The sequence below is a fragment of the Nomascus leucogenys genome, chromosome 6 (genome assembly GCF_006542625.1).
Source record: "Nomascus leucogenys isolate Asia chromosome 6, Asia_NLE_v1, whole genome shotgun sequence".
Classification (NCBI taxonomy): domain Eukaryota; kingdom Metazoa; phylum Chordata; class Mammalia; order Primates; family Hylobatidae; genus Nomascus; species Nomascus leucogenys.
The window spans coordinates 65,937,544-65,957,694 of record NC_044386.1 but is presented as its reverse complement, the minus strand read 5'-3'; the positions used below and the strand labels follow the sequence as shown (position 1 = coordinate 65,957,694).

General features: G+C 35.5%; 1 protein-coding gene across 2 annotated transcripts in view; it reads right to left on the bottom strand.

Annotated features, from left to right (window-relative positions):
• DPH6 (diphthamine biosynthesis 6) overlaps positions 1–20,151 on the bottom strand; it is a 185,718-nt gene that overhangs the window by 83,539 nt on the left and 82,028 nt on the right. For both annotated transcript variants that reach the window (XM_003272798.4, XM_030814345.1), the window contains exons 4-5: positions 10,943–11,016; positions 6,868–6,986 (exon numbers count right to left, since the gene is read on the bottom strand). In XM_003272798.4, the coding sequence (XP_003272846.1) occupies positions 6,868–6,986; positions 10,943–11,016 (193 nt within the window). The remainder of the gene's footprint in view (positions 1–6,867; positions 6,987–10,942; positions 11,017–20,151) is intronic.

The following is a 20,151-nucleotide window of genomic DNA, read 5'->3' as shown; positions in this document are numbered from 1 at the left end:
GTTCTCTACAGCCCCACATACAATGTGGTATTTATTTTATAGTGTAATACAAAATAAATATGAAGTTGAGTTAAACCAAGATATTAGCTTGTCAAATCAGACTCAAACAAATTGGACACCTTACCCAGTTTCAACCTTTTCTGATACTTTCAAGAAGAGAAGTAATCAGGCAGCCTAACAAATAAGGTAGAGTTCCAAGACCATCAGAACAGTTCTCCAGGTCCTTCACTGCTATACTCTGGCCCAGATTAGCACACGAGGTCAATTAGAATCACAGTACCATTCTCTGTTTCTTCCCAACAAAAACAACTTTTTTTAATGCACATTCATAGTCACAGTGACTAGGTTAGTGACTAGAGATTATTGTTCAATAAATTTGGGATTCCATTTGGCTTGAGGATATAATTATATATAGCATAGTATAGATTTTAAAAGTTATTGGCTTCCAGATGTCATTATGCAATAAGCTCCCTTCAGGATAACATAATGTCATTCCTTTATCCTTCCAATTCTAATCAGTGTAGCATGAGAAAGACAAATTCCCTTTTTATCTGTGATACTTGGGCCATTGGAGAACAAATATAAAGGCTACACTGTTCAGCAATGTCCCATAATTTAGGCTAACCATAGTGTTCCCATAAGTGGGCATCCTTAGCTTGGCTACTAGAACTGCTGGTCATTGATCTTTAAAAACAACAACTTCCATAGCAATTGGAATATTCAAGAATCTTTCTTCAATATTAGCTTGGCTACTAGAACTGCTGGCAATGGATCTTTAAAAACAACAACTTCCATAGCAATTGGAATATTTAAAAGTCTTTCCTGCATAAGAGTATAAGCCCTCTTCTTGCACTGTTGACCAATATGATGTTCCATTAAATACTCTATTAGTCCAGTCATTTAAAGCTTTCTTCTCCCTCTAGGGCCATTTCCAGATGCAGCCAGTCTCCTGGAAGAGAGCTCCCTCTAGTGTCTCTATTTGGATTAGCAAATCCTTTTCATCACGAGCTTTAAGGAATATTATTTTGGTCTGATTTGGTATGATATTAGTAATGGTCCTTAAGACCATTACTAAAAATGCCTTCAGAACATCAAGACAGCAGAGACAATACTCATCAAGCAACAACATGGTACATTAGTAAAACCTGTACAATTTAGAAAAATAGTTTGCACACACACAAGAAAGTCCCATGAGATTGTCATTTGGTATATTATGTATCAAATACAGCTCTCTTTGGGTATGTCACAGGCTTTTCACAAACATACTCTGAGTAACTCCAGAGAGGAGTTGTTAGTAATATTTATTCATTACATTACATCCATATCCATCTCCCTCAAGGTGGTCTTCCAATTCCCTTAAATGAATTCCATTCACATTCACATATTCTATATTAGAAGGAAATCAAGCTATAACAGGCAGTAGAAATCTGCTCTCCACTATACCTAGGTAGATGTCTTAGCAACATATTGTCTTGATTTATGTCCACAAGGAGTGCAGAAGCCCTACTGTTCCGAATCCTCCATCTATGTACTTTAATTAGTAATAGTCAAATCATTATCATCAAAAAAAAAAAGAGATCTGAATGGTAAATAGTTGACCCTTGAACATCACGAATATGAACTGCCTGGATCCACTTATATATGGATTTTTTTCAATAAGTATATTTGGAGAGATGTGTGACAATTTGAAAAAAATCAACATATGAACCATGTAGCCTAGAAATACTGAAAAAATTAAGAGAAAGGTATGTCATGAATGCATGAAATACATGTAGATGTTCATGTATTTTATCATTTACTACCATAAAATATATACAAATCTATTATAAAAGGTTAAAATTTATCAAAACACGCACATATCATTCACAGGTGAGAGAAAGGTAAACAAAGATGCAGCATTAAATCATAACTGCATAAAATTAACTATTATTATCTATTGTTACTACTGTATTAATTTTGTAGCCAACTTACGTTGCCATTGCGGTGAGCTCAAGTGTTGCTAGTGTCTGCTTAAAATACTATGTGATGCTAATCATCTCCGCATGAGCAGAGCAGTTTCTGTCTCCAGTAAATTGTGTATCACAGTAAAAAGTGATCTCTAGTGGTTCTTGCATATATTTCATTGTGTTTAGTGTAAATACTGTAAACCTCGAGTAACACCATGGGACCCATACGAACTGCCACTAGTGATGCTGGATGTGTTCTCAAGACGCGGAGAAAAGTCATGACATTATAAGAAAAAGTTGATGTTCTGTAGATCGAGATCTGCAGCTGTAGTTGCCTGCAATTTCAGACAATGATTCATTTTGTAAACAGATGACATAAATTTACAGTATTGATAAATACAGTACAGTACTTAAGGGTATTTTCTCTTACTTATGGTTTTTTTTCCTTTTTTTTTTTTTCCTGAGACAGGGTCTTGCTCTTCACCCAGGTTGGAGTGCAGAGGTGCAAAAATAGCTCATTGAGGCCTTGACTTCCCAGGCTCAAGCGATTTTCCTACCTCAGCCTCCCGAGTAGCTGAGATTACAGGCACACATCACCATGCCCAGCTAATTTTTAAACTTTTTATAGGGATAGGTCTCCCTATGTTGCCCAGGCTGGTCTCACACTCCTGATTCAAGCGATCCTTTCATCTTGGGCTCCTAAAGTCCTGGGAATACAGGCATGAGCCACTGTGCCTGGCCTCTCTTCCTTATAATTGTCTTGGTAACATTTTCTTTTCTCCAGCTTATTTTATTGTAAGAATACAGTATGTAATACATACAACATGCAAAATGTGTTAATGGACTGTTATGTTTTTGGTAAGGCTTCTGGTCAACAGCAGACTATTAGTAGTTAAATTTTTGGGGTGTCAAAAGTTTTAAGTGGCTTTTTAACTGTGCAGGGGGTTGGTGCTCCTAACCACCTTGTTGTTCAAGGGACAACTGGATAGCCTATAAACCAAGAAATGAGTGGTAACTGTAGTGAACTGCTCCTACATTGAGTCATCAAGGGGCATTCTGCCACTTTATTCCTCTAGATTACATAGGTGGAATCTTTTTCTTTTTTTTTGAGATGGAGTCTTGCTCTGTCGCCCAGGCTGGAGTGCAGTGGCGTGATCTCGGCTCATTGCAACCTCCGCCTCCTTGGTTCACACCATTCTCCTGTCTCAGCCTCCTGAGTAGCTGGGACTACAGGCGCCCACCACCATGTGTGGCTAATTTTTTTGTATTTTCAGTAGAGATGGGGTTTCACCATGTTAGCCAGGATGGTCTCGATCTCCTGACCTCGTGATCCGCCTGCCTTGGCCTCCCAAAGTGCTGGGATTACAGGCCATAGGTGGAATTAAGTAGAGCTATACATCACCAATTTCCCTTCTCTCCAGAAAACACATCCAGAGTGTTCTTTCAACATCAGTTAGGTTAGCATCAAATTTGAGAGAGATATCCAAGACAACAACTCAACTTCGGCAAGAATAGAGTAGCTTGGTATTTACCAAGGAGAGATACCAAATACCTTATTATTTTCTAGCTCTGAGGCTCTGCCATGGAAGGCCACATGGTTACATCTCTCCACAGAACTTGAATTCACTTAAAATGCCTTTCCATCTCTTATACGTCCCCCCATTTCCATCTATTACCTGTTTTGACCCACACCCTTTTGCCCATTATTGGGCTAACTGGCTCAACAGTTGTATTATAAACCCACAGGGACAGTAAAACAGCAGCCTTGTTAGCACTTCTCCTTGGCAGATATTACAGGATTTGACAGATAAGAATCACAAGACACTTGGCTTGTGTTTATGGATAGGCCTTAATTTGCCTACACAGAGTGAAATTATCCATACTCCTAAAGGCCTTTAAGAATATGCACTGTCAAATGTAATGGTATTGATATTGTGTTTTGTGCATTGACAACACTTTCCTTTGGTATGTGCAACTTTAAACTCGGGCCTAGGACCATTGAATCAGGCAAAACTAACAAAAAAAATGTGTGAAATGGGAAAGATATATAGTTGTGTACTTGCCTCCTCCCCCATCACCTCATTCCTATATCCCAATCCTAGAAACCTTATAAGTAGAGTCCTAGCATTATTTCCTTTCATAGTCAATGTTCTTACACCATCATTTAACTGAATAAACTAACCCTTAAACCAGTATAGTTTTTCTAGTGATCAATTTAGTTACTTTGCAAACATATCTTTCAAGAAACAGGAGGTTTTCCAGTAATAGGTAAAAGTGGTCTCACGTTCTTCCTTTATCATTCTCTCGCTTTTTTAGCAACTAGATACATCCTGCTAAAAGCAGTCCAAAGATACTCTTCCCCTTTAGTAAATACCATTAGTGATTTTTTGTTTCTTTGTGTGTTTTTTGCCATGAGGTCTATAATTATATGTTTATAGAAAGATTATAGAAGTTCTTTCTTCTTTCTTTCCAGAAAGCCTACTCCAGTTACTGGAAAGAATGGATAATAGCTCTGCTATTTGGTCTTTTTGTTCCCAAAAATTATGGGATTTTCTAATAAATAATATCTCTTGTGACCTTGATAATCAAGATTCACTGTGGAAGAAAGAGGGCAGCGATGGAATACAGAATTATTATAATCCTTATGTTGTCTTGAATTTGATTGTGAAATATCATGAACTCATGAGTCATTAGATATACACATACAGACATATATCATTTCACATTCAAAGAAATCAGGGCTTCCTGAAAAAAAGGCATGTTCTAGGTCTGGGACAGAAAATGTGTAAGATGACCACTTTGTGGCAGCACTGTTTATCACAGTGCCAAACTGGATACTATCTATATGTCATCAATAATAGAATGGATAATTAAATTGTGGTGTTAATTAAATTTAATTAAATTACAGTCTCCCACAAGGGAACACTATACTACAATAAAATAAACACACTATTGCTTCATTCAATAATATGGATGAGTCCCTTAAAACATTATAATGAAACAAGGAAGCCAGAAATTTTATGAGTTCATTGATGCCTACAAGACATAAAGGTTATGTAACATAATTATAAAAAATATATTTGTATGCATTCATGTAGAACTGAGCTTTTTCTATTATAAGACCATTTCATAGAAAAATGGTCCACAAAATTTTACTAATCCCTCTCCCCCATAGAAAGGTTTTATTGTCTCATTTTTTCTTTTTCTTTTTTTTTTTTTTTTGCTTAAATCCAAAAAAAGTCCCTTTTTTTTTTTTTTGGCTTAAATCCATTTAAAATTGTCTGACAATTTTAAATGGGAGGAAAAAGGCTTAGCAACCTATATTGCATCATTTATATGTTTCTATGTCTTCAGAAGTATGGTGCCATTTAATAAACCTTTCTTTAATATTATTCTAAAGAATAACTTTCATCTTTGCACACCTATAGGCAGTCAGTAGAAACCATGTGCTGTAAATGTTAAAATCAGATCTATATTTTCGTTACTGAGATGCCAAAGACAAATCAGCTCAGTTTTTACATTTTACCGAAAGGCTTGATAAAGCTAATTCCCCATCTCTAATCCCTACAGAGAGGCACAGATAGAAATGAAAGAACACACAATGTCGGTCATATACTATTAAAAGATGGCAATAAGGTCAAATTCTTTGACTATCTTTTCAATAAGGGAGGTCTCTCTGGGTCCTAATCCAGTCTTTTATCTATCTGGCAGTAAAAGGAATAGTATGTGTACCTTTCAGTGAGATGTCATGTGAACTTCATTATGGAACTATGTAATCTTAGAAAATTCAAAGAGAGAGTGAGAGACAAAGAAAAAGCAAGAGGGAATACTCTGTACAGAGTCACATACAAATTCATATGACAAATATAGTTATAATGAGAACGTTAATCATGAGAGCTGCTCAGCAACCTTTTCTCAGAAATAAAAACATAATACCACTCAATCTTTCTCGTTTTAACAGCTAAGGAGATCAACTACAGATTCACTAAATAAAGCCTTCACCTGAAGACAACACCTCAACTTCAGCAAGAATAGAGTAGCTTGGTATTTACCAGGGAGAAACATTATGGGGTCTGTACTATTTCTCTTAATTTTATTTAAAAAGTGAATGTATCTATAAAATCTTCTACAGCTCCAGACCTTGTTATTTCAGAGATCAGCAAGGTAAACACTCTCAAATGAGGTACATGATTTAGGCTTTGGGAACTCTCAGGCTTCAGGGCATTTTCTATAACAGGTTCACAAAATGAACGGACTAGGCTCAAACCCTATGGTTTCTCAAAAATGAATATAATTATAGAAATTCCAAATAAATTAAATGTGTTCATATGTAATGTCCATACTTGAATCAGATTACCACCTGCCTGCTGTGTCTATGCTAACTAATCAGATAACATTTTCTCAAACATAATTTTCTCACCATCCCCAACAAAAACCAGTACCCTATTTATTTTTTATAACAAAAACAAAACCATCTTTCTATTTTAGCATTACGCAAAATAAGGTAAAAAATACAAGGAAAATATGTTTTGTGTCAAATACATATTGTAAGAAGCTTCCAAAAAACCTCAAAACAAAACAAAAATAACCCTTGTATTTCCTGTTTCCTACAAGTCTAAATTCCAAACCCTAAAGAAAAAGAACTTAAATTGAAGGACTATAATACAATATCAGTTTTAGAACCTGTTATACGTTAAAAAAAAAAAAAAGGCTTACTAGTAATCACTTTGGCAAATGGTCAAAAGACCATTTTAAAACTTCCCTTTCTTTATGCAAGGAAGGTGCTTACTCAATTTCTTCAGCTGTGACTCCACATTTTTATATTCTAAATCAGTTTTCTTAGTTCATTTTAACTACTTATTAGTGAACTGAGATCATCTATGTGGCAACAAACAACTCCCTTGATAGTTTGGCTGCATACCCAAAGCTGCTACTTTGATGATCATTGCTTGAATGTTAGATGATATCATCTCTCTAAGCAAATCTTCCTGGTTTCTCTGCCAAAGGTAGGCTAAAGGCTGGAGATTAAGCCTTTTACACCTACAAAAGAAAAAGAAAAAGAAAGTCAGATGATATCTTAATGTTTTATACTTGGATCCACAGCAATTACTTTGATTTGAAACATAATGCTTCGTTCAAGGATTTTAGCATTGAAAATGCTTTTAAAAACATATTTTGCATAATGAAGTTATATATACAACATAAACATATTTAATTTCCAAGGTCTATGCATAAACTGATAAAAATGAAATTTCCAGGCACACTAGAAATATTAATTTTAGTAAGACTCTTAGTTTAGAAATCTATGTACAAGAGTTTACAAATGCCAGTATACTCTCATTTTTAAAACTTTCATGGGTATCAAAATTTTGAAGCATATGTAAAGTGGGCAAATAATTTATCCTAATAAAATAGCCACATATTGATTAAATTAACAATAACTGCAGTTATGTGAACTATTCTTATCTACTAACTTTGAATTTTTTTTTTTAAGAATTTCAATAAAAAGAAAATAGTAAGAACAATAAGTACAATGCTGCAGGCACTGTACTAGATATTTTCCATTATTGGTAAAGTAGAAAAAATATAGGTTTTGGAGTGAAGACACATCTGAATTTAAAACCTCATTTTGTACTCTAGCTGCATGGCTTTTGAAGTCAAGTAAAATCTAAGTCCTTGTGCTTAGTTTCCTAGTTCATAAATAGGGGCAAAAATAGTTCCTTTCAAAGTTCTTAAGAGGATTAAAAGATGTGAAATGAAATCATCCTTTCCTTTTCTTCGCATTCCACATCCAATCTACCACAATGCAGAATGTGATCATTCCTCACTAATACCACTGCTAACAACCTGGTTTGAGCCACCCATTCTCTCTCATGTCAACATCCTAATTTCCTTCCCTGCTTCCACCCTCACACTTCTAAAATCCATTTTCAACACAGCAGCCAATGTGATCCTTTTAAGACATAAAACAGGCCGGGCGCGGTGACTCACGACTGTAATCCCAGCACTTTGGGAGGCCGAGATGGGTGGATCACGAGGTCAGGAAATCGAGACCATCCTGGCTCGTAGTAGAGACGGTGAAACCCTGTCTCTACTAAAAATACAAAAAATTAGCCGGGCATGGTGGCAGGCGCCTGTAGTCCCAACTACTCGGGACACTGAGGCAGGAGCATGGTGTGAACCCGGGAGGCGGAGCTTGCCGTGAGCCGAGATTGCGCCACTGCACTCCAGCCTGGGCGACAGAGTGAGACTCCATCTCAAAAAAAAAAAAAAAAAAAGACATAAAATAGATCATAGGATTCCTCTGCTCAAAACCCTCCAGTGGCTCCCCATCAATCCATGGATATCACCCTGTTTAGTTCCTGCACTTTATTTCTTACTACTTACTCTCTTCTCATTCCATCCTACCACTGCTGTCTGCTCATTCTTGCCTATTACACTAGTTGTGTTCTCACTTGCTTCATGCCTTTGCTTAAATGTCACTTTCTCAGAGAGGACTATAATTGTTTAATGAATTAAAGGTAATATAGATAATGTAGTACAATGCCTGGATAAAAGAGGTATTCAATAAATGATAGTCAAAGCCAAGTGACTTGCCCAAGTCATACACTAACTGGCTGAGATCAGATTTCAAACCAAGAATATAGCTCTAAAACCCAGTGTCTATAAGGTTTATAAGCAAAATCCATCGTCCCTAGCATCTGTAAGGCTGCTTGGCCGACTACTCTGGCCTATACTGATCTCTCTCTCTCTCTCTCTCTCTCAGAGATCCCAATACTTATTAAATGTACCATGTTTGGTCATTTACTCATACATGGCCTTAAAAAATCACTATTTTTTTCATTTACATATAACCTGACTTTCAAAAAACCAAAACCTTCCTCATTGCAGAGATTGTTGCATGTAATTTTCCCTTTTAAAATGTCTCAGAACATCTAAAGCAATGCTGAAGCAGTTAATAAATACAAAAATAATAAAATGTGAACTACCCATGTAATACAAACATAATTTCAGAATGTAAAGTGTTTAATAGATGTCACAAGTTCAAATTCAGCAGTGATTTACAGAGTAAGTTTATTTGAGCCATGATATTTTGAACTGTTAAAGAACTTAAATAAGTTAAAAAATTTTACTTAAGTCTAGTCAAGAGATTTTGAGGAATTTCAAAGGAGCAACCACAAATTTTACGATAAGGACAGGAAGAAAAAACTTTTTGTCCATAAAAAAATAAATCTTAGTTTAAAAAGGTAGAGAGGCTGTTTTGATTAGTAGGCATTAAACACTGGGTGAGAGGATAGCAAGAACTAGTAATAATACAACACAAACTAAAATTTGGGCATAGGCTAATTCAAAATTGAGTTTGTGGACCAATGGACTCCCAATAATATTACTTTTGAAGTTTCAAGGATAAAATAATTGCAGATATGCTTTATAATATAAAGTCTGTTCATCTGTTCAACCGTGTTTTGAAGTGTACCAGAGACTGTGTTTTGAGAAAGTCTCTACCCATGGGCATGACGTGCCCTTTTTCCATATACATATACACATATATGTAACGGGCAGCTTCCTAATCAGGAGCACATTTTTATTTGGCTTTTTAACTTTCATAAATAGATGTCATCCCTATCTCCAGTTTGGCTACCCATTAAAGCCTGTGGGTTTGAACTTACTAAAAAACACTAATTTTTAAACTAAATAATTCTCAGAGAATATGATCTAAAACTTGATGACAATACTATTATTTCTAATGTCTGGCTTAAGGGATATGCAATTCATCTCCATCTGTAGATCAGTTGTTCTCAATGGTAGATCTACATCTAGGTAGAATGTAAGGAAAAGTTTCTCAAAATACACATGACCTCCTTCCCCACTCCACCATCATCATCCATCGTCCAGAGATTCTGATACACCTCTAAAATGTAAGATCATATTTCTCTTCACTTAACTATGCTTTACCTTGTTTTCCCTTCATTCACTCTTAAAATTCTGTATTTTTTTAACTGCCCTAAATCCACCAATTAGAGAGAAAATAAGTAAAATAAAAATGAAACTTAAATTTTCAAATCTATTAATATGTAGATTTTAAATGAGATAGTAAATAGGAATGTTTCTTTATCAAGAATATAAAAATATTATATAAATACAGCCATTATCTTATTCTATTTGTCCTTTTGACTAGCAAAATCACTTATTTGTAGGTCAAATTGTGCTTAGGAAAAATAATGGAGTCCAATTTTTTTGTTAATATAATTATGCCCAGAATCTCCATACAATATTGTATTTATCTAGATAAATTAAAAATGAAAAGTAAATTCATTCAGGTGGTATCTGGTATCTTGCCAGGCCAACATTAAATAACCAATATTATCATTTAACCTCATGATTTTTGAATAGATCAATAGAATTGACTGTTTTGGTATGTGCAGCAACAGACTAAATGCTTCACTAGTGCTCCCCCCCTTAGGGGAGTAGAGAGGGGCTAGGACGACGGGAGGAACATCCTAAATATTCCTTGAAAGTTGAATGGCTTTATATGTAAGTATTTCAATCAGATAAATATTTTTGGACAAGAACTGAATTATATGGACCAAAGAGGAGATGACTCCTTAGTAAACATTTTTTCTTTAAAATATTACTGTATTCCTTTTATTATCTCTTGATTTTTATTACAAATGATGAGTTAAAAGAGATTAACAGGATATACTAAATCAAATAAGAAAAAAATGAACAGAATACTTCTCACTAAAAAATCTGTCTCAATTCTATTATAGATTATTTTTCCTTACAGTAAATAAGTTGTTTCCTCCTGTGAGATATAAGGATAGAAAAAAGGAAAAGCATGACTTTTGTTACTTAGGTAAATACATACATTTAGTTCCATGGAGCATGTAGACTACCATACCTATTTGTAATTTGAATATGATTATTGATTTTTCACTTATTCACATTCTTAAAATACATACACTTTTAAAACTAACAAATTAATGTTTTCTTACACATTTTCCACTCGAATACGCTGGTAGTCAGAAAGTATAGCACCTACTGATATTCCCTCTACTTCTTCTTTTTCCTGAAAATAAAGAAAAAAACCATAACTTTAAAAATAAAGTAACAAATGGCTCCACATCATGCTCTGAAAATTATAAATGAACTGTGTCTCATCTAGAAAACTACCTCAAACCAGAGTAATTTACTGAAAATATAATCGACATTCAGAAAAAATTTGCATATATTTAAATCATTCTCTCAGCTGTGAGAAAAATAATTATGGTTTTACTTAAAATTTAAATAACTAGAGATCCCTTTCCATGGAGAAAGCAAAGACTTAGGCAGCACTTCCAAAATGTTTCACACTTAACGTATTTTTAAAGACTCACTGATGTTCGATGGAAACTTTTGAGAAATTTCTATTTAAGGACAATATTTTCCCAGATTGAGTAACTTCTTTTAAAAATTAAGCAATGGCATAAATAGAAAAGGGAGCACAATAATTTTTCTGTAAATCTTAGAGAAAAATGATTGAAATAGGAGTATCCAGAAAGCAGAGATGGTAGAGGCATTGCCTGGATAACAGTATAGCACTGTAGATAAGGAATTCTGTCATGGGAAGGAAGCAATGAATTATTATCAACATAGTTGCAACTGAGAGCATCCAGCAGTATATGCAGCACTGTTCCACAGGAATGACGACTATCCTGTCTAGCATACTCATTAATGAGCTGGAGGAGAATGTAAATTCAAGTATGATCAAGTTTGCAGATGATACAAAGCTAGAATGGATTAAAAAGAAAACAAAACAAGATCAATCAAGTACATGGATGGATTATGGACAACTTGGGGATTTGAAAGGGCAGGTCCAAGATGAGATTTAATGTAAAGAAGTATAAGATAATACACTTAGGGAAGAATAATACACAATATGGATGTAAACTAGGGAACTGTTATCTAGAAAACAGATATGAAGAAAGCGACTAGGGGGTGATTACTAATAACAAACTGAATAGAAATTCTCTGAATAGGTGTAAAAGAAAATCCATCCTAGCCTATGGGTGTACAAAAGAAACTACTTCAGAGAGATCGCTTCATCATAAATACTCTGGTCTTACCAAACTTGGACAACTAGAAAGAAAAACAAAAGTGTTTCACATAAAACAAAAGTTAGTATTTCAAGTCATACTGAAATAACCCTGTGTACCTAAAAGGATGCCACAACAAATAAACAAAAATGCAAAAAAGGAATTTTTCATGTCTTTAAAGTCGATTTAAAATTTGCCCTCCAAAATGATAGAGAAATACCTGCCCAAATCACCCCAAAATAAAACAATTATTTTTATCAGATAAGGTTTCAGGAAAAGAGCTATTTCCTTTACTTTCCTATTTCAGCAACTTTGTGAGAACATTTGCTTATAACCTTTCCCTAACCTTCCTAGCCATTTTTGTTTTCATAAAAGTCATTGTATTCATTAGAAAAAGTCATGCCATAGAGTTCCTTATTAAATGTAAATACATTATAGATCAGAGTTGTTGAATAATGTTATCAAAATTTTAGTTATATTCCTATACCACATAGATGTTTATCTGAAGTTCTGCTATAAAAATAATGAAGTACTAAATATTATAGATGTATAGGAGAGTGTGCATTTCTCTAGAGATCATGGAAACAAAGACAAAAGCCACTGGTGTTTTCTTCCTTAACTAAGTCAAATTACTATATATATATATATATATTCTTTTTTTTTTTTTTGAGATGGAGTCTTGTTCTGCCACCCAGGCTGGAGTACAATGGCATGATCTCAGCTCACTGCAACCTCCGCCTCCCGGGTTCAAGCGATTCTTCTGCCTCAGCCTCCCGACTAGCTGGGACTACAGGTGCGTGCCACCACGCCCGGCTAAGTTTTGTATTTTTAGTAGAGAGGGAGTTTCACCATATTTGACCAGGCTGGTCTCGAACTCCTGACCTGGTGATCCACCCGCCTCGGCCTCCCAAAGTGCTGGGATAACAGGCGTGAGCCACTGCGCCTGGCTGTCAAATTACTATTAAAATAATAATTGGAATTTATTATCCATTTGCCATTCACTAGTGTGCTATGATTTTTATTTAATGCTCATCACAACCCTAAAACAATTTCTTCTTTGTATACATGCGTTCTCTGGAATTCTCTTCTACTCCCATCTATTTCATGTATTTTTAATTTTTATTTATTTATTTATTTAGAGACAGAGTCTCACTCCCTCTGAGACAGAGAGGGAGACAGAGTCTCACTATTTATAAATAAATAAATAAAATTTATTTTATTTATTTATTTATTTAGAGACAGAGTCTCACTCCCTCACTCCCTCTGCTGCCCAGGCTGGAGTGCAGTGGGGCGATCTCAGCTCCAGGGTTCAAGCGATTCTTCTGCCTCAGCCTCCAGAGTAACTGGGACTACAGACGTGTACCACCATGCCCAGCTATTTTTTTCTATTTTTAGTAGAGATGGGGTTTCACTGTGTTGCCCAGGCTGATCTCGAACTCCTGGACTCAACTGATCCGCCCACCTTGGCCTCCCAAAGTGCTGGGATGACAAGCTTGAGCCATCGTGCCTGGCCCCATTTTTTATTTTTTATTTGATAACACTTAACTAATCAGCACTAAGTAAACTCTATTCTTCAACACTGAGCCTATATATAGATCATTAGCTGTCTTTGTTCAATAATTTTTTTTGAGGCCTCCTGGGTTCAAGTGATTCTTGTGCCTCAGCCTCCTGAGGAGCTGGGATTACAGGCATGCGTTGTATCAGCAAGCCCAGCTAATTTTTGTATTTTAGTAGAGACAAGGTTTTGCCATGTTGCCCAGGCTAGTCTTGAACTCCTGACCTTAAGTCATCTGCCTGCCTCAGCCTCCCAAATTGCTGGGATTACAGGTGTGAGTCACCACACCTGGCCCAGTAACTGTAATTAGTACTGCCTGGTAGAAATCCAGCCCTATTACTTACAAGCTCTGTGATTTTGAATGTTACTGAATTTCTCTGTGTCTGTTTCCTCATCTACAAAGTGAGGATAAAAAAATATCAATTCCTATTTTCCAAGGTTATTGTGGAGATTGAATAAAATAATTCAGGTAAATAACACAGTATCCAGCACCTGGTAAGCATTCAGCAAATATTTTCTTCTTTCATTATTATGATCTTTACTATTCCTATTACTTCTATAACTACCTGTGTTACTACTTCTACTATTACTACTACTGACTACTACTACAGTCATCTTTCATTATCAGTGGGGGATTGTTTCCAGAAATTCCCCCTCAAATCAAAATCCACAGATTCTCAAGTCCATTAATATAAGATAGTGAAGTATTTGCATATAACCATGCATATCCTTGCATAAACTTTAGTCTCCAGATTATTTATAATACCCAAATACAAGGTAAATGCTATGTAAATAGTTGCCATACTGTATTTTTAAAATTTGTATTTTTATTGTTGTATTCTTATATTTTATCGGTTCTTCCTCATAATATTTTTTATCTACAGTTGGTTGAATCCGTGGATGTGAATCCGTGGATACGAGGGCTGACCGTACTGCTACTACTGGATAAAAACCTAACTCTTTCATTTTTATGGACAAAGCCCTTCACTCATGGGTTTTAACACTCTTTCTCATTATGACTTCTCAAGACTAGCCTACTAACCCTTGACATGCAACTCTAGGTAGAGTTGCAACACAGTTTTCCAGCACAGTGAGACCTGAATAATCCAGGGATAAGAATGCCTTCTGCTGATTCCTTAATCATTTTGAACGCAACTACAAACTTCAAATAAAGGGCAAAATAGATATTTAAAAGATAAAGATCTACCACATAGTCAATCTACGCCTTAGAAAAGACATAGCTAGGTTCAGGTCCTGATCCCTGACCCATATCATTTGGGAGAAAAAGTCAGTAAATAAACAATAGCAATGGAAGTGTCAGCAGAGAAAAAAAGAGAATGGCTACTACCATAAAAGATATACTGAGACAGCATAAAGGCAGCCAAATGAATCACCTTGTGTCATAGTTGAAATAAAACCAAGTATGCTATAAGAAATTAGTAATATAGACTCTGGGACCCTATCCCTACAAATTTTTTAAACCAACTCAACTGAGGTATAATCACACACAATCAACTGCATACAGTTAAAATACATAATTCAATCATTTTGGATTGAAACCAGTGAAACTGGTACCATAATCAAGACAGACATCATTTCAGTTATTCCCAAACAGTTCCTTGTGCCCTTTGCAGCCCAACTCTCCCTTCAAACCTGGAGAGAGATAAGGAGAGAACCTAAAGAATGGGACCAATGTTTCTACCTTAAATGACTATTAACTGAGAAAGAAAATATATACATGTTTTAAAAGAAAATACTCTATTTAGTTTTGCATATGTTGTATTCAATTTGTTTGCTAGGTATCTTTGTGTGGCTCATACTATCACAACAAAATACAATGTAGACTGGGTTGCTTAAACAACAGAAATTTACTTTCTCACAGTTATGGAGGCCAGAAGTCTAAGCTCAAGATGCCAGCATGAATTCTCTGGGACTCTCTTAAGGCCTCTCTTCCTGCCTTGTAGATGGTCGTCATCTTGCTGTGTCTTCACATGGTTCCAGGGGTGGCAGGGAGAAAGTGCAAACTCCTTTCTGGTGTCTTTTCTTACAAGGATACTAATTCTATCAGGAGGGCCTCACTTTCATAACCTCATCTAAACCTAATTATCTCCCAGAGGAGATCCAAATACCATCCAAATACATCTCCAAATACCATCACATGTGAGGTTAGGGCTTCAATGAACCTATGAATTTGGGTTGGGGGGCATAATTAGTTTATAGCACTATCCAAATAGATACGACTATTAGGTACACTGAATACAACTCTGGTGCTCAAGAGAGTACAGGAATATATGTGGGTGTTGTCAGTATATACTTGAAGCCACGGGAGCAAACAAGAACCTCAAGAAATAGGATATAGGGTGAGAAGAGGGCTGAGTGGAAGACCCCTGGGGTACACCAACATGTAAGGAGAGGGAAGAGAAGGAAAACCCAGTGAAGACGTTGGAAAAGAGTGGTCATAATGACAGAAGATATAATCAGGATAAAGTAACGGTGTGTGCACAAATATACAGAAAATTTTGATGAAAAGGCAAGGACAAAGTAACAATATTACCAAGTACCCAGTATGCACTAAGATTTATGTTAGGTACTTTGTATATCTTATTTCAGTTATTCCTCATAACAACCCAAAATACTATTAAACTGATTTTACATGTGAAAAAACCAAGGTGATTAACCCATTCAAGTTAACAAAGCTGGTAAATAAAACACCAAGCCTTTAAATTAAGGACTGTCTACCAACCACAGCTGTGATCTTTCTTATTGACATAGTACCACATGCTACAGAAACTTCAACAAAACCATTGTATTTTACCATTAGGGGGTTGATTATGACCATTTAGGAGAAAGCTGCAGTCATGATTAGCGGAAAAAAGAATAAACATTTGAAGGAAAGACACATACACTGCCAGTTCTTCAAAGAATGAATTTCAGATCCTCAGAGGAAAAAAAAGTATAATCAGTGAATGAATATCTATTACTAAATTTAATAGAATTTGGAGATTTTAATTCATATTAAATTACATTCTTGTCATCAAGATAACCAAAAGCTCATCAAGTAGTACAGACCAAAGGGGAAGAAAATAGAAATTAAAGACAATAATGCTAGTAACTGAGAAGTTAGAGACAAAGACTGGACTCTAGATAGGCTGACACATTGCTAAACCACAAGGGCTCTCTGACACAAGTGAAACTATTCAGCTTAGGCCATTATCACTATAAATGATGACATATAAGTTCAACTCAGGAAATAAAGTCAGCAATAGCATCACTGAGTATTAGAAACAGCAGTGCATAATGTCACTAAACATTTATATTAGTTACTGCTCTCAACAACGCTCTGAGGTAGATTATTATTATCTTCCTCACTTTGTAAATATGGGACATTAACAGATTCTTACAAAGTCAACTATGACCAAATTAGATAAGCAGGCATCACAGGCCCATTTGTTGCTTAGAATACTTTTCCTCCCCAATCTTTGTCAATATGAATCACACCTGCAGGATTGCTGGGAAGCTAGTCCAGGCAGCTGTCTGACCTATGTCGACAATTTTAACAATAGAGAGGGCACTTTCTAAAGCAAACAGATACTCACAAACTGGTAAAAAAAAAAAAAAAAAAAAAAAAAAAAAAAAAAAAAAAGTTTCATTACTAGAACTATTTCACACCTATCTGTAGCAAAAGAACAGTTATACCAAGAATTTATTCAGAAAGAGCCAATAAATATACCAATACAATGTTTAAGAATCCAAGAGCTGAATCTAGATGATCAACCATGGTTCTCAGAATACTTTTATTTATTTATTTTTTTGAGATGGAGTCTCACTCTGTCGCCCAGGCTGGAATGCAGTGGCGCGATCTTGGCACACTGCAACCTCTGCCTGCCGGGTTCAAGCAATTCTCCTGCCTCAGCCTTCGAATAGCTGGGACTACAGGCGTGTGCCACCATACCCGGCTAATTTTTCTGTACTTTTAGTAGAGATGGGGTTTCACCATGCTGGCCTCAAACTCCAGACCTCGTGATCCTTCTGCCTCGGCCTCCCAAAGTGCTGGGATTACAGGCGTGAGCTACTGTGCCCAGCCAGAATACATTTTTGTTAATGTACAAAGAAAAGCCACAGCAATCTTCAAGTTCCTCCACTGAGGCTGGGAAGCACTATGTAGTAAACAGTTGATTTTTGCAACTGGGAGTGCATGGGAGTATGCATGCACATGCACATACACATACATGCTGTACATGTATCAGTCAAGTGCAGCCTTTGGTCTTTTAAATAAAATGAAAGAAATTCTTAGCTGTGATCTTTTTTTTTTTTAAGGAAAGAAGGACCAAGTCTTCTTTTGGAAGTATACATGGCACACTGCTAATAGTGATGATACCCTGGAGAGTGGGAATGGGTGGAGAATGAGGGAAAGGGGTACGGACTTCCACTTTTTACTTTATATACTCTTGTATTTCTTAAACATTTCTTTAAACCAAGAATATGTAAAAGGAAGCTTTAAAAAATTTAGGTTGAAAAAGGAAAAGCAGGGTAATGTTCTTCAAAGAACCACTTACTCTCTTCTATATAGAAGGAAAGCCATATTTTCCCCCTGAAATTCCAGCATTTGGATATCCTAGGTAAAACACTTTTGAATTCTGAGTTAGGCTGCAGATTCAACAAAGCTCTTGATACAGCACATATATCCATCCCACACAGAAATCTTCCATAATGCTCCTCATTTTAGGAAATGGCACAACATATATATTGTTATTCAGGCCAAAAACTTTAGATTCACTCATGATTTCTCTTTTCTTTATGACATGCATCCTATCAATGAGTAGTTCTGTTAGCTTCACCTTCCAAAAATATCCCAGATTCCAGCTACTTCTCATCACCTCTACTACTACCATTCTAGTCCTAATGACCACCACCCCTTAATTTGACTATTACCATAGCTTCCTAACTGGCCTCCCTAAGTCCATTCTTCCTCCCTACAGTCTATCTCCAAAAACAGAGTGATCTTTCTAAACACAAGCCATGGCATGAAGCTTCCCCAATTCAAAATCCTTCAGTGACTTCCCATTCTACTTAAGAATAAAATCCAAGCTCCTTGCAGATAGCCTTAAAGGTATTATATGCCTGGACTCTGCCAACCTCTCTGACATCACCACCAACTACTGCACTCCCGAGTATACTCCACTGATCCACACTGCAGTCCTTACTGCTCCTCAAACACCTATGCTTGTTTCCATCTCAAGGTCTCTGGGCTTACCTTTGCCTGTGCCTGTAAAACACCTTCCTTAGAATTTATGTGGCTTATTCCCTCACTTCTTCCAGGTCTCTGTGAAAATATCTCAGAGAGGACTTCTCTTTCTAAAATATCCCTCCTATCCTTTCACCATCACTTTCTATGTCCTTGCCCTGGCTTTATTTTCTTCACAGTACTACCTGAAATTACATCATTTTTAAAAAATTAAATATTTATGTTTAAAATGTGTGTCTCAGCTCCATGATGGTACTTGGTCCCATTCCCACTGTAATCTCAGCTCTAGAAAAGTACCTGGTATAATATTAAATAAATATTTATAACTGAATGATGTTGACTACATAAAATTACAGTATTTCTGTACTTAATCACCTAAAACAAAGGCAATAAATAGAAATAAAATTACCATTTGGTAATATACATAACAAAGCGTATCTCTGTCTTTCAAATCAATATGGGATGAATTAACACACCAGTAGTAAAAATGAGGAAAGGATAATAGGTAATTTTTAAGAGAACAAATACAAATAACTAATTTCAACCTCTTAAAAAAACAAAGAAAATATAAGGTAAAATTAGATACTTTTTGTCAAACAGATATATACGAGTATGTGTGTGTGTGTAAAATTTGATTAATACTCAGATTAAAAGTTGATGAGTGTATGGGGAATTGCATAATCTCATATGCCACCAATGGGGCTGTTATTAGTGCATCCTTTCTGAAAAATAATTTTGTAGTAGGTATCATGAACCTTCATGATGTTTATTCTCATAGTCCCAGAAATTTCAAATTTATATCCAGAAATGCAGTCTATAAAAATAATTGTAAACGTGCACAAGTTTATATATAAAAATATTTATCATATTCATATTCTACATGTAAGTGAAACAAAAATTAGAAAACCCCAAAATCCTAAACAAAAGGATGGTTCAATGAACTGTGGTACATTTGGAAGAGGGAAAACAAAGCAGTCATTAAAAGACATATTTTCAAAGGACATGTAATACAAGGAACTACTAATGATATAAGGCTAAGCAAAGCAAATGTTCATAAAGTACATACTAAAATATGTATTTTTTGAAATAGCCCTAAGTGTAGAAAGAGGACCAGAAATAGACCAAAGTGTAATAATTCTTATTTTTATTTTTATTTTTATTATACTTTAGGGTTTTAGGGTACATGTGCACAATGTGCAGGTTTGTTACATATGTATCCATGTGCCATGAATAATTCTTATTTTTGAGTAGTATTTCATTTTTGCTATTTTATTTCCAACTTTATATTTTAAGTATTTTTACAACCCATGTATTACTTTCTTAATTAGA